The 14,806-nt window shown below is 35.8% G+C and overlaps 1 protein-coding gene and 1 long non-coding RNA gene across 4 annotated transcripts in view; one reads left to right on the top strand and one right to left on the bottom strand.

Moving 5' to 3' along the window:
- LOC106101257 (charged multivesicular body protein 7) overlaps positions 1-11,775 on the bottom strand; it is a 13,173-nt gene extending 1,398 nt beyond the window's left edge. The window contains exons 1-10 of one of the 2 annotated variants that reach the window (XM_013280420.1): positions 11,363-11,775; positions 10,522-10,741; positions 9,396-9,570; positions 8,578-8,744; positions 7,333-7,469; positions 6,830-6,917; positions 5,958-6,108; positions 4,383-4,526; positions 3,495-3,659; positions 1,009-1,159 (exon numbers count right to left, since the gene is read on the bottom strand). In XM_013280420.1, the coding sequence (XP_013135874.1) occupies positions 1,009-1,159; positions 3,495-3,659; positions 4,383-4,526; positions 5,958-6,108; positions 6,830-6,917; positions 7,333-7,469; positions 8,578-8,744; positions 9,396-9,570; positions 10,522-10,741; positions 11,363-11,634 (1,670 nt within the window). In that variant the 5' untranslated portion in view covers positions 11,635-11,775. Of the gene's footprint in view, positions 1-1,008; positions 1,160-1,798; positions 1,814-3,494; positions 3,660-4,382; positions 4,527-5,957; positions 6,109-6,829; positions 6,918-7,332; positions 7,470-8,577; positions 8,745-9,395; positions 9,571-10,521; positions 10,742-11,362 lie in introns of those variants that run through there. The other variant, XM_013280421.1, reaches the window with a different exon arrangement.
- A 317-nt stretch (positions 11,776-12,092) lies between these two features.
- The window catches only part of LOC106101245, a 29,221-nt gene continuing 26,507 nt past the window's right edge, over positions 12,093-14,806 (top strand). The window contains exon 1 of one of the 2 annotated variants that reach the window (XR_001225491.1): positions 12,093-12,233. This is a non-coding gene — a long non-coding RNA (uncharacterized LOC106101245). Of the gene's footprint in view, positions 12,234-12,444; positions 12,527-14,806 lie in introns of those variants that run through there. The other variant, XR_001225492.1, reaches the window with a different exon arrangement.

A 14,806-nucleotide genomic window follows, 5' to 3' on the forward strand; every position in this document is an offset into this window, starting at 1 on the left:
ACTATTATAATAAAGCGTAAACACACTTCTTTGTTGCCTAAGATGTCAGCAATTACAGCATATTTTTGAATAATTCTTTTTTTAATAAAAATCCCTACACTTAGGTTACGCTTTAGGCTATATATTTTCACGTTATTAAACTTAGGAGGTAAATATTTTGGATAAAAACCCGAATGTGGGAAAGAGATCATAAGTTGCTGCCAACATCAAGAAAGAAAGATTGCTAAGGTTTGTGATGTCATGTCATTTTGACATTTGCTATTGATAATTTGACAAATGTATACAATAAAACAAAATGTTCATAATTTCTTGCGAATGAAGCTGTATGGGAACAGTTAGTTTTAAATAAACCTCTAAAGACTTGGTCCGTGCTTTTTTGCACAGTTTATCTTTTTTTTTTGTTGCGTGTTTCTTGTGCTACCTAATTTTAATCTATTATTTTTATAATTTTTTTTATAACACAAGGTGGCAAACGAGCAAGCGACCATCTGAAACCGCCAAAATGGCGAAGCTACCGCTGCCCATAAACATCCGCAATTGCAGATGCGTTGCCTACCCTTATCCGACGGAGGAGAAGACGCACATACAGAGGATATTTCCCCTTCCTATGCATCTCCTCCACCGTCAAATCCACTTCCTCTTCCCAACCTCTCCTTAAAAGAGGTAAAGAGGTAAAGGGTGGTAAAGAGAAAAAGACTTAAATTAGGCCTCCGGCACCACACTCATCAGACGAAACACGGAATTGCTTCCACTTCACGCCTGCCTACTGTGTGGTCGTGGTATTGGGGGCGAGCCCTGCAGTGCTAACATGTTAAAGCGGGCACTACCACTGTAAAAATATTTCAATAAATATTTCAGGTAATATTAAGTACCATAACGCTATAGTTTAGATGTCAATAGAGTTAGCTGTGAAAAATATTTCGTGTCAAATTTGCCTGTTCTATGTAATTTGAATCTCTGATTCCGATGTTTTCTGACCCTCACCCTGATCCCCGCTGGTACCCTCACCTGATGTACTCTGTGCTGGCGGCGAGCTCGGAGCTGGTGTCCTCGTGGTTGTACAGCCAGACTCCAGCCGGGGCCGGCTTGTGGTCGCGCACCTGGAAGTCTGACACGTAATGACGTGCTGGACTCCTCAAGTCCATATCTAAAGGTTGACCTGGAAATATCTTACTAATATTAGGTTTACAGTTTTTTTGTAGAAATATTAGTAGATTTTTGTTAATCATATGATATAAATATTATAAATGAGCTGTTGCCCGCGACTTCGTCCGCGTGGTATTAGAAAACATACACACTATATAAATAACAAAAAGCTACTTATCCCTCGGGGACCGGACATTTCTCGGGGATGAACATTATCCCATGTGTACTCCAGACTTTGTTTTATATCTGTGACAAATTTCAATAAGATATGTTGAACCGTTGCAGAATGATCGAGTGAACAATAAATAAATGAATCCCACGGGAACCGTAACTATTCCCGGGATAAAAAGTAGCCTATGTGTTTTTCCAGACTATGCACTAAACCTGTGCCAAATTTCATTGAGATCCGTTCAGCCGTTTAGGCTACAAACGCTAACAAACATCCATCTAAACATTCGCATTTATAATATTAGTAAGATTAGTAAGAACACACACCTTACATGTGAAAGTTTAGATGGATGTTTGTTAGCGTTTGTAGCCTAAACGGCTGAACGGATCTCAATGAAATTTGGCACAGGTTTAGAGTATAGTCTGGAAGAACACATATAGCCTATGTGATTAATTATGTGATTGATTATTTTAGTTTTTTATTGTTCACTCGATCATTCTGCAACGGTTCAACATATCCTTTTGAAATTTGTCACAGATATAAAACAAAGTCTGGAGTACACATGGGATAAGCTTCATCCCCGAGAAATGTCCGGTTCCCGAGGGATACGTAGCTTTTTGTTATTCATATAGTTTGTATGTTTTCTAATACTACGCGGACGAAGTCGCGGGCAAGCTAGTTGACTAATATTTCCTTTAACCATTCCCACTAAACTCTATACTTGTGTGTGATATGGTTCACAATAGTCGAATGGTGGGATTCGAACCCTCGACCGCAAGATCGGTAATCCGTACACCAAACCATTTGTTAATCATACTAATATTATAAATGCGAAAGTTTAGATGGATGGATGTTAGAGTTTGTAGCCGAAATTACTGAATAGATTATCAGATTTTTTTAATTCCGTGCGGACGAAGCCGCGAGCAACAACTAATAAGATAAGATTATAACTTAACATAAAAATTATGTCACTAGAATACGAATTATATGTCATCTGTCATCAAAGAATGACTTTCACATATAAATATATACGAAAAAGAACCCGCTATCAATCGGGTAAGAGCATACACTTTTGACTAAACTATCGAACAACTGTTTAGTTGCTTTTTAGTTGTTTTACTCGATATTTAGTTGGGCAACTAAACAGTTTTAGTTTTTGAGTCCCTTTCCCACTCTTTCCTTAAGAGAAAAGGATGGAAAGGAATGGATTTGACGGTGGAGACGCATGTAAAGGGGAAATGTCCTCTTTATGTGCGTCTCCGTCAATGAAGGGTAGGCAGCGCTGCAATTGTGGATGTTTATGGGCAGTCGCTTTCCATTTCGGTGGATTCAGCTGCTTGTGAGTTTGCCACATTATATTATAAAAAATCACTGCATAACAATCGACAGTTGTGCGATAATTTCGTCAAAGGAGTGCGCCCGCGACTCTTAAAAACCTGAAGATATATCTCATTGGGAAGCTACAATCAATTTTATTATAATTTTAGGCTACATGTTACTTTTGAAGGTATTGATTTTTGCAATAAATTGGAATTACAATATAAAAATATCGTTTCTTTTTAACTATTTTCCTTATTATAGTTTGTCTAAATAAGATAGTTTAGTTTGATAAATGACGCATATGAAGTATCGAATTCAATTTGTATGAAAAATGCCGCACTTAGACAGGTATCGTAGTGACGAAACAAACACGCAAAACAATTATGAACTATCGATATTCGGTTTAAATAATTATCGAACTCAACTAAAATTATTATTTTCTTATTAACTAATTTAGAGGACAATTCTAGTATTGATTATAGTGTAGAGAATTTGGCGATGACAGAAATAATAGCGAAATCCAATTCGATTACGTACGGCTGTAGTAGTAATAAACATTTATTTACTCTCATTATTTGTTATGGTCATTATTAATTTGAGAAAACAGTGTTCTTTTTCTTTCATAAGTTATAACTTTGAATCTATCGGTTCCAACTTCTACAAGAATAAAAATCGAAAATCGATAAGATTCATGATTTTACACAACCCATCCCTACTAAATTTGAAATGAATTGTCAAACTAATGTAAATTATTTAGACACACTATAGTACAGTTGTAAATTTTTCAATTCCAATTCAAAAAATCAGGCTTTTAAGAGTCAAGGCTTTCATCCAACCCTTACTTCCGAAGGTTTATTACCTGGATGTAACCTCTGATCCATCCTCAGTTCCCCAAAACCTTCACTAAGTCGTTTCAGACTCGCGTCTACTCCGCTCTCGGACCACGCGGTGTCCGCTCTCAGACAGTCTCCGGTCGGTGGATACCAAGGCTTTGAGGGTTTCGTGCTTTTTGGTATTGAAATACCTGCAGATAAGGTTTTTTTTTTTATGTGATTTTGGACTATTTAATATTTTCGGACTAATATTGCAATAACCTTTTTTACAGTGGTAGAGCCCGCTTTAACATCTTCGCACTGTAGGGCTCTCAGCAATACCACGACCACACAGACAGGTGTGAAGTGAGAGCAATTCCGCGTTTTGTCTGATGAATGTGGTGCCGGAGGACTAATTTTAGTCCCTTCCCCTTTACACCCTTTTTCTTAAGAGGTAAGGGTGGGTAGGAAAAGTGTATTTGACTGTGGAGACGCATAGGAAGGGGAAATGTCCTCTTTATGTGCGTCTTTATGATCAAACTCAAAAACTACTTACCTATTTTTTTTAATTCGTTTTTTTAAATTATCTATACTATTATAATAAAGTGTAAACACACACTTCTTTGTTGCCTAAGATGTCAGCAATTACACCATATTTTTGAATAATTCTTTCTTTAATAAAAAGCCCTACACTTACGGGGTAAATATTTTGGATAAAAACCCTAATGTGGAAAAGAGACCATAAATTGCTGCCAACATCAAGGAAGCAAGATTTGTCATGTCATTTTGACATTTGCTATTGATAATTTGAAAATGTAACCAAAAAAAATAAATTCTTCATAATTTCATGCGAATGAAGCCGCATGGAAATTGCTAGCTATAAAAGTGACAAATGTATAATTTGTATTGAATTTCAATAAATAAATATATCTCACCATTATCAGCAGTTTCAGTAACTGCCACCGGTTTCCTGTCCATCTTCTTAGGCGTAGTATCTTCTAGACTGAGCTTATCCAACTCCGCTAACATCCTCTCTTCTCCGTCAAACACAAAGTCACGTTCAGATTCTTTTCTCTGACCTAATGAAGGGATAATGCTTCCTGTCAATGTAACTAGTTTTTACCCGCGACTTTGATCATGGATAAAAAAAATGAATTTACCCAAAATGGTTTAGGTATTGGTTTTCTAATGGTGAAAAAATAATATTTGAAGCAGTAGTTTTTTAGTTTATTTGTTACATACAAAAATACAAATCTTAAATTGGTATAGCTAGCTGTTCCCATGCGACTTCATCCGCATAAAATTATGAAAATTTAATTTTATTGTTTACATTTGTCAAATTATCAATAGCAAATGTCAAACTGACAAATCATGGCAATCTTGCTTCCTTGATGTTGGCAGCAACTTATGGTCTCTTTCCCACATTAGGGTTTTTATCCAAAACATTTACCCCTAAGTTTAATGGCGTAAAATATATAGCTTAAAGCGTGACGTAAGTTTAGGGCTTTTTATTAAAGAAAGAATTATTCAAAAATATGCTGTAATTGCTGACATCTTAGGTAACAAAGAAGTGTGTGTTTACGCTTTATTATAATAGTATTGATAGTATACATAAAATTTAAAGTTCATAATCTTGCTTCGCTTTAGATTAATTTCGTTTTAGTTATATTTTCCGTATATTTATTGGAAATCTTTTAATTTCTAGAAAGAATGAAATTTAAATAGATAAAAAAAACTTTTAAGACAAATGTCTTCAGAATTTACTAACTTTAGAATAAAAAAAAACAAGCAAAAAAAAAATATCAAACCTCGCTTTTAAATCTCCATTAAAATTACATAACCTTCAAATTTAAAAATATTGCATCTATACAATTATAATAAAGCGTAAACACACACTTCTTAGTTGCCTAAGATGTCAGCAATTACACCATATTTTTGAATAATTATTTCTTCAATAAAAAGCCCTACACTAACGTCACGCTTTAGGCTATATATTATTACGCCATTAAACTTAAGGGGTAAATATTTTGGATAAAACCCTAATGTGGGAAAGAGACCATAAGTTGCTGCCAACATCAAGCAAGCAAGATTTAACAGTGGTAGTGCCCGTTTTAACATGTTAGCACTGCAGGTCCGGCACGCCCCCAGTAATACCACGACCACGCAGACAGGCGTGAAGTGGAAGCAATTCCGCGTTTCGTCTGATGAGTGTGGTGCTTTCCCTTTTCACCCTTTTCTTAAGAGGAAAGGATGGGAAGGAAAAGTGGATTTGATGGTGGAGGAGACGCAGAAGAAAGGGAAATAGATCCTCTTTATATGCGTCTCCTCCTCCGTCAATGAAGGGTAGGCAACGCATCTACAATAGCGGATATCTATGGGCAGCGGTCGCTTCGCCATTTTGGCGGATTCAGGTGGCCGCTTGCTCGTTTGCCACCTTATGTTATAAAAAAAAAAGAAGTCGCACGGGAACAGCAACAATAATCACAGACAGGATAAATTTTTACTCTTACCTTTCTCCCTCCTCTGGTCAGCTGGAGTTCCCCCACCAGGCGGAGCTGGTGTATCCAGCAGTTCCTTCAACTCCTGCTCTAATTCTGCAGTATCGATGTCATCGAGAGTAGTACCTAATGCTTTCTCCACTTCGTTGTAAGATTCCAACACCTATGTAGTCAAGGAATTAAATTCCCAACCCATTTTGTATTGTATTGACACTTGTATATATTATGTATACAAGTGTCAATGCAGTAGAATTAGGTATAAAACGAGAATGTCATCCAAAACAGATCAATAAAGCTCACTATATGTCCCCACCGAGGGGCTCGGAGCATACCCTAATAAGGGGTGACTAGAACATAATCAACCTGCACTGCGGGTTGACTTCACACATATCTTTGAATTTCTTCGCCGATATGTACATCACGATGTTTTCCTTCACCGTAAGAACGTTGGGTAAATTATGTACATATGAAAATTCGAAAAATCTAAAATCACATTGATACAGGATTCGAACCCAAGACCTGTAGATTACAAGTCAAGTGCACCACTGAGCCAGCTTAATTTGTTACAAATATCTTACTAATATTATAAATGCGGAAGTTTAGATGTATGTTAGTTTGTGGGTAAAACTTTTGATCGGTAAAATCCGGTAACAATGTAGAGCATACTCCGGAATAACACATAAGCTACTTTAGTTTTTTTTTTCAATTCCACGCATACGGAGTTGCAGGCGAAAACTAGTTTATAAAAGTATACTAAATAGTCTGACTATAAAATAGTACATAAATTCATATTGAAAATAACTCGTTTTAAAACATTGAAGTAATCTAGAGGTATTTTTTGAATAAGTTGCAAGTATATATATATCACTTAGATTGTCACTTACTTCTTTCAATTCATCCATAGTATCGAAAACTGAGTCTTCTTCCAGTCCACCCTCCTTCATCGTACGCTTCATAGCTTGGGAACTTGTTCTGAAAAATTATAAAACACAGTAAAAACCAGGTTTTTTTTATCTTTTATAAATAAATATACAAAATTTACGCAAGTGACACCTGTATACAAAATACATGCAAGTGACACTTGTATACAAAATATATGCAAGTGACACTTGTATATATAAAATACATGCAAGTGACACTTGTATATAAAATATATGCAAGTGACACTTGTATACAAAATATATGCAAGTGACACTTGTATAGAAAATATATGCAAGTGACACTTGTATACAAAATATATGCAAGTGACACTTGTATAGAAAATATACGCAAGTGACACTTGTATACAAAATATACGCAAGTGACACTTGTATACAAAATATACCCAAGTGACACTTGTATACAAAATGTATACAAGTGTCATTGCAAGTTTTACAATTACATTTACCTGTATGTGTCCACAATAGCAGTGTTAGAGTCGACTTCCCTCATTTGCTGTAAAAGTTGCCTCACATTATCGAGCGCCGCGTCGCAGCGCTGCACTCGTGTGGATATTTTATGTTTGCGACGTAGGTGATTTTTGGCCTAGAATAACAATTGTCTAGACTTTACACGACTTCGATGTGAGATTAAAAAAAATAATAAAAAGAATAGCCTATGTTATTAACTGATAACGTAGCTTCTTTTTATAATGTAAGGTGGCAAACGAGCAAGCAGCCACCTGAATCAACCGAAATGGAAAGCGACCGCTGCCCATAGACATCCGCAATTGCAGATGCGCTGTCTACCCTTAATTGACGGAGGTGGAGACGCACATAAAGAGGCCATTTCCCCTTCTTATGCGTCTTCTCCACCGTCAAATCCACTTTTCCTTCCCATACTTTCCTTTTAAGAAAAGGGTGGAAAGGAAAAGGGACTAAAATCAGACCTCCGGCACCACACTTATCACACGAAACGCGGAATTGTTTCCATTTCTTGCCTATTTTCTGTGAGGTCGAGGTAACACAGGGTAAGCCCCGCAGTGCTAAGATGTTAAAGCGGGCTCTACCACAGTACTTTTTTGTAATGGCGAAAGAATTTTTAAAATTGTCCCAGTAGTTTTTGAGTTATTTCAATATGTTTTAAATGTTTTAAATATTTCAAATGTTATCACCAAATAATCTTTTATCTCATTTCGTTAGTTTACAAACTGACGAGATATCAAAATCTTACTAATATAATAAACACGAAAGTAGGTATATGTTTTTTGAGTTTATAACCTAAAATAAACAGATTTGTACAGTGGTAGAGCCCGCTTTAACATCTTCGCACTGCAGGGCTCTTAGCAATACCACGACCACACAGAAAACAGGCGTCAAGCGGAAGACGTCACCCTTTTCCTAAGAGGAAAGGATGGGAAAGAAAAGTGTATTTGACTGTGGAGACGCATAGGAAGGGGAAATGACCTCTTTATGTGCGTCTCCGTCAATGAAGGGTAGGCAGCGCTGCAATTGCGGATGTTTATGTGCAGCGGTCGCTTTCCATTTCGGTGGATTCAGGTGGCCGCTTGCTCGTTTGCCATCTTATATCATATAAAAAAAAATCTCAATGAAAGTCATAGATGTAGAGGATAGTCTGGAACACATAGACTACTTTTGTTTATTAATCCAAAACTTATCGTTACTAAGTTAGTTAATTGTTAAGTTATACTCACAGCGAGTCTGTTGCCCAACTTAAGTGCTGCTCTTGCATCCGAATCAGCTGAATTAAGTTCCTTTGTAAGTTTGTCTAAGTCAGCTTCAAGTCGAGCCTCCGCTGACGTCAACTTAACTAAGGCTTCATCTGTCTCCGTCACTGGGGTTACTTTTTTATTGGGCTCCGCTGAAAGGAAATACATTAATGAATATTACATCCCACTTTATATTGCACAAATCTGTTCAATTCCAGCAATAGAAAACAGTAAACAGACGTGAAGTAGAATCAATTTCCCGTATTACTTCAAATTTAATATATTTAACCATTGTAAAGTTAAGAAATATGCAAACACATTACACTGAATAGACATTTAAGGGTAAGTAGCTTATGTTTGTTGTTCTGAGAGGTAAATAGTAACAAACATCCATACATCCATTATTGTAAAGCATTTATAACATTAGTAACTGCTGTCATCGATCTGTGTTGATGCGTTGCCTTACATTAATAGGGGATGGGATAGGATATTTTCCTTTTCTATGCTTCAAAACCCCTCCCAAATCCACTTCCCATACATGGAAATGGTGGGAAGGGAAAAATTATTACAACAAACTTTCTATCACTATTAAAGTGTATGCTTAGGGGTTACTAAGTTACTTGTAATAAGTTACTAATATAAAGAGAAGAGTTTTGTATTTTTGTATATATATAAATAACTCAAAAACTACTGGGGCGATTTCAAAAATTATTTCACCATTAAAAAGCTATGCTATCAGTGAGTAACATAGGCTATATTTTTTTAATTTCACACGGTAGAAATCATAAAGAAGGTAGTATTACCTATTTTAACAACATCCCCTTTCTTCACCGCAGCCCCCTGCGACACTAGATAGCCTAGTAATATCTCCAATGTCTCCCGACTACCACCCCATTGGGAGGCTTTTATTAACTCGTCGATAGTTCCTAGTCTTTGTTCTCCTGGTGGAAAATTATCAAGGAATTCTGTCGCTTGTTCCTGAAAAAAAACAAAAAAATCAGTCTACTAAAAGAACTATATGGAAACACAAATAACTAATTGATAACCTCCTATTTGGAAGTCAGTTACAAAAAATTCCCTTTTTCTACAAAAAAGAACATAAAGTGATAACCTTATTACATTTTATACTACATTAGAACCTCGATAAGTTAAAGTCCAAGGGAAACACAAAATTTTTGAAGTTATAGAGGTTTTAAGTTATCAAGGGTCTATGTTGTAGAGGTTTTGGGCTTTATTGGGAAGGGACAATATTATTTTTTTATGTTCATCATCATCATCTCCTTATCCTACTCCCATAGGGTCGGCGCGACAGGTTTTTGTCCTCCACATAACTCTATCATACGTAATCTCAGTCATCACTCCCTTTTTGATCATGTCACCTTTCACACAATCCATCCTTATTCTCGGTCTACAAAAATAAAATAAAAAATGAACATAAAAATAAAAAAACACTATTTTTTTACGTTATAGAGGTTTTTAAGTTACCGAGGTTTGAGTTATCGAGGTTCTACTATATTTTAAAAAAAATGTCCAGCTTTTCTCCATAGAACTGGTAAACATATGTAATGTACAATTCTGTGAGTGTCAAAAAAGTAAAATCGAAGCACTCTATCATCCGTCATCACTCCCTTCTTGATCATGTCACCTTTCACGCAATCTATTCATCTCTTTCTATGTCTACCTCTACCGATGTACCTCCACATTCATAACTAACGTCCGTCTTGTTACATGCGATTCATCCCTTCTCATAACATGTCATACCACTTTAGAGTGGTATATACTTTTATTGCTTATTTTCTAAACCACTGGGGCTACTCTCAAACTTCCTCTACTATACTCATTTCGTTTCATTTTTTTAATGTGTGTTACAGCATAACTCCACCGCTAGTGGACCAATTTCGATAATTCTTTTTACATTAAATTATTTACCTTAACAGCACTTTCTAGTACAAATCTCTGTGTCGATTCTATACTCGCTTTGGGCAGTCCATCACTATCTAGTTGCGGTCGTGTTGGTAATAATGATAGGACAGTGGAGACAGCAAACACTGCTGGCTTGAACGCTATCCTTGCACCCCACATAGCCCAGCCTTCGGGACCGTTGTGTAATATTTGTAGGTACTTAGATATGGGTGATAATTCATTATTTCTGGAAATTATTAATAAAAAAAATTAGTTATGGGTACAGTGGTAGAGGTAGACCTAGAAAGAGATGGATTGCTTGAAAGATGATATGCCAAGAAGGGAGTGACTGAGACGACAGAGGGTAGGGTTATTTGGAGGAGGAAAACATGATCTCTATAGGATTGGATAAGTTGAGAAAGATATGAGTTATGGGTAACATACAATACCCTCTTGAGGAAATAGGGATGTCACCTGACATTGTGATCTATGGAGTATATTGTGTGTCCTAAGCTTCCAAGATATATAAAAACCTCTAAACTACGTAATAGTTAAATTTGAAACAATGCTAGATTCTAACAAAAGATACATCTTAAAATATTTAATAACACGCGAAATGTCGCGGGCGATAGTTAGTTCTGCATATTAAATAACGCCAATGACATAACTGCAGTATTAAGGAAGTAAATTTTTAATCAATAAATATGTTGCAATACAGTAAACAAAGACCGTAACAATTTGGCGCAAATTCAAAAATTACATATGATTCCAAGGTCAAACTATACATTCTATGTATGATAAACAAAGACGTAATTACTTAGAAGGGCAAAATAAGGTTTAAATTAAGCTAGATATCGAAGAAACCTACCTATACATCTCTTCAATAACAATGTCTATGCAGGCTGGTGTACGGCCTTTCCTTTGAAAAGCAAACTTTATATCAGCTGCAGAGATCACAGGATCTGTTCTATGACGACACCATTGGCGCACCATCTCGGACCAGAACTTCATCTTCATGTCCCAAGACTCAGGGTTAGCAGTTTTAATCCTGAATGGTGCAAATAATGCATTCATACGAACATCGTCTGACCAGCATTCCGGAAGCTTGTCGCTCGGTATTTGCGTGTTCGGTAAACCCATTATGGGTCTTTTAGTATTAAATCGATTCTTTTATTCAACGCCCGATTACTGGTTTCGCATTTGAAATTAAAAGAAAACTAAATAAAAAAATATACAATACTCGAAGTCCAGGACCGATTTTGACGTTTTAAAATTACAAAATCACAGAATAAATAAATAAACGTGATATTCGTTACAGATTGTCTATAGAAAATAAGTGTCAAATTAAAATCTTCGATCAAAAATAAATTTATTTTCTCGAAGACACTAAATTGGTTCCGAAAAATGGTTTAATGGCGAAATATTTTAATTTAAACTAGGGAATTCCTTGAAACTCATGGAAAACATCAGGAATGTTATAAAACCGCAATAAAATAGCATTCTGGGATGATTTAATATTTGTATCATCAGGGAACGTTCGTAATTTCACAACACTATAAGATTCCGAACGCGTTTTTACTTGACATTTACTTTCAAGTTCAACTCAAAAATATTATCTGTGCAATTTTTACACAAATGTGAGCTGCCCGGTGTCACACCACAAAATATCGTATATTTTCAATAATTTATATTTATTCTTTCAAATATATCGTTTAGTGCCTTTCAATTAGAAAAAATTGGTAAGTTTACTTCATAATTATCGTGTTTCATGACGACTTTTCGTAGGTTTAAGTAAATTGTTGGTACGGTTTTGTCCCACTTTTTGCAAGCAATTATGAGAAGACGTGTGCGTATTTGCACTACGGTATCATTATTCTCAAGACCTTTTTACGTGTAATCAGTATCATCTTGCAACATAACCATATAGATTTTATAATCTTTGTATGTTAGCAATCTAGATGGCTATACTTAAATCTAGATAGGTTAGTGTCATTGCATATTACGAGTGATTATTAAAATTTACTCACTTTCGGTAAGTCTACCATAGACAATAAATTTTAATTATAATTTATATAAGGCAAAACTTATGTTATAGTTGTGCATACTCGGAAGGAAATAATTGAGAGAAAAACCGTAAAATATTCATACATTAAATTATTGTAGCATTCGTGTTCAATTTTCTTTATGTTCAGTCCTAGTTAGTAGAGGCTATAGTTTACCTAAGAACCCTAGCAACTGTAAGTTGCTAATCTCTGTGAGCAATCTTGGTTAACCAAAATACCTAGCCCTGTATTCAGACACTGCTAGGAGGTATTTTGCAAGGAAACTTCTAAATTATGTTGTAATCAAGGAATTGTAAGAACAACAAACAACTAACTGAACAATAACATTTTTTCTCTGGGCTTAAACTGTTTTATTATTATATAGTGGTCTATTTTTCAAATACCGCTAAAGGTAGTTGAATATGAGGTAGTGCAGTAATAGTTATAGGGAGGGTGGGACAAATATCAATATTGATTTGCCCTTGAACTATGGCCAAAGGGTAATAACAGGGAGACCCTGTTGCATTTCACAAACTGATATGTTTGGAAAAGTTTAGATAACTATTGCTACATTTTTTTCCTCAAGAGATTAAAAATTTTATAGAGTAGGCATAGTTGACTATTTACATAATCTCACTAGTGCTACCTGGTGTCCGATAGTCAAAAATCACAAACTAATATTAATTACCATACAAAGAAGTTACCGATAAAAAATAATCTATCCCTATATCTAGTCTATATGTTTCTTAAATGTCTCTGTTCTCATCATCAACTTGCCCTTATCGCTTATGGAGGGTGTACACAGTATGTGCTCCATACATCTCTATCAGCCGTCATATCTTAAACTATGAAAACGAAAATTTAAATTTAATGTTTTAGTTTTTGGTATTTTTAAGGTGTCCTACCTTTGTCATTCTTATTTTAAGGTAGGGCATTACCTCACAATGTAGCTAAGGCTATCAGCCCTGATTTCCCTATTAAAGTAATGATTTTCTTTAATGTAGGCACACATTGAAGGCCTATGGCTGTCAATATAAGTTCCTATTGAACATCTAATTTTAACTTTTTTTTAATAATATAAGGTGGCAAATGAACAAGCGGCTACCTGATATAAAAAGCGACTGCTGCCCATGAACATCCGCAAATGCAGATGAGTTGCCTACCCTTAACTAACGGAGGAGGAGACGCACATAAAGAGGACGTTTTCCCATCCTATGCGTCTTCACCGTCAAATCCACTATTCCTTCCCATCCTATCCTCTTAAAAAAGAGTGGAAAGGGAAAGGGATTAAAATTAGGCCTTAGCTCCACACTCATCAGACGAAAGGCGGAATTGCTTCCACTTGACGCCTGTTTTCTGTGTGGTTGTGGTATTACTGGGGGCGAGTCGGCCCTGCAGTGCGAAGATATCAAAGCGGGCTCTACCGCTGTTGAACCGACTTCTTCTTCTTCTTACAGTGCCATCTTCTTCCGAAGTTCGGCGATCATTAGGGCGACTTTCGTTCTTAACAACGCGGCTTTGAAAAGTGAACGGGTGCTCTTTCCATACCTATAGTATGTTTTGTTCGCCTAAAAAAACCTACTACCTATAGTAAAATCTTGATAAGCTATACTTGAATAATAAGTGTTGCTATTTCTGTGTACACGCAAAAGGAAATATTATCTTGTATTCATATGTATTGAAATTGGTTTATTTTTAAATATAACGTAACAGGGGAAGTGATGTAATAAAAGGAATTGTGTTGAACTAAGCTAATGTATGTATGAAATCTATATTAATATTATAAAGAGAAGTTTGTATTTTTGTATGTATTCGATTCACGTAAAAACTACTGTGGAAATTTCAAAAATTCTTTCACCGTTAGAAAGGTAATTTATCTGTGAGTAACATAGGCTATAGTTTTATTTATTTTTTAATTTCAAACGGTCGAAGTCGCGAGCAATAGCTAGTATTTTATAAATTACGAGACTCTAGCGGAGGTAGATGCCCCCTGTGACAGCCATTCACCCCTCCTATAAGTTCTGTGTTTGAAGACTTTATTGAATCATCAACTTGCCCTTATCCCTATGGAGGGTCGGCGCAGTATGTGCTCCATACATCTCTATAAGTCATATTTGATTTCAGTCCCTTAAGTCTCCTCTTTCACTCCATACTCTCTTCAACCTTCCTCTACCTTTGTAGCCGTCCACATTCAATCTTAAAACTTTCTGGATTATGTCCCCATACTTTAACTGCATTATGCCACAAACAAACCTAGTGTGGCAGTGGTA

Source organism: Papilio polytes, unplaced genomic scaffold (assembly GCF_000836215.1).
Source record: "Papilio polytes unplaced genomic scaffold, Ppol_1.0 DF824002.1, whole genome shotgun sequence".
NCBI lineage: Eukaryota > Metazoa > Arthropoda > Insecta > Lepidoptera > Papilionidae > Papilio > Papilio polytes.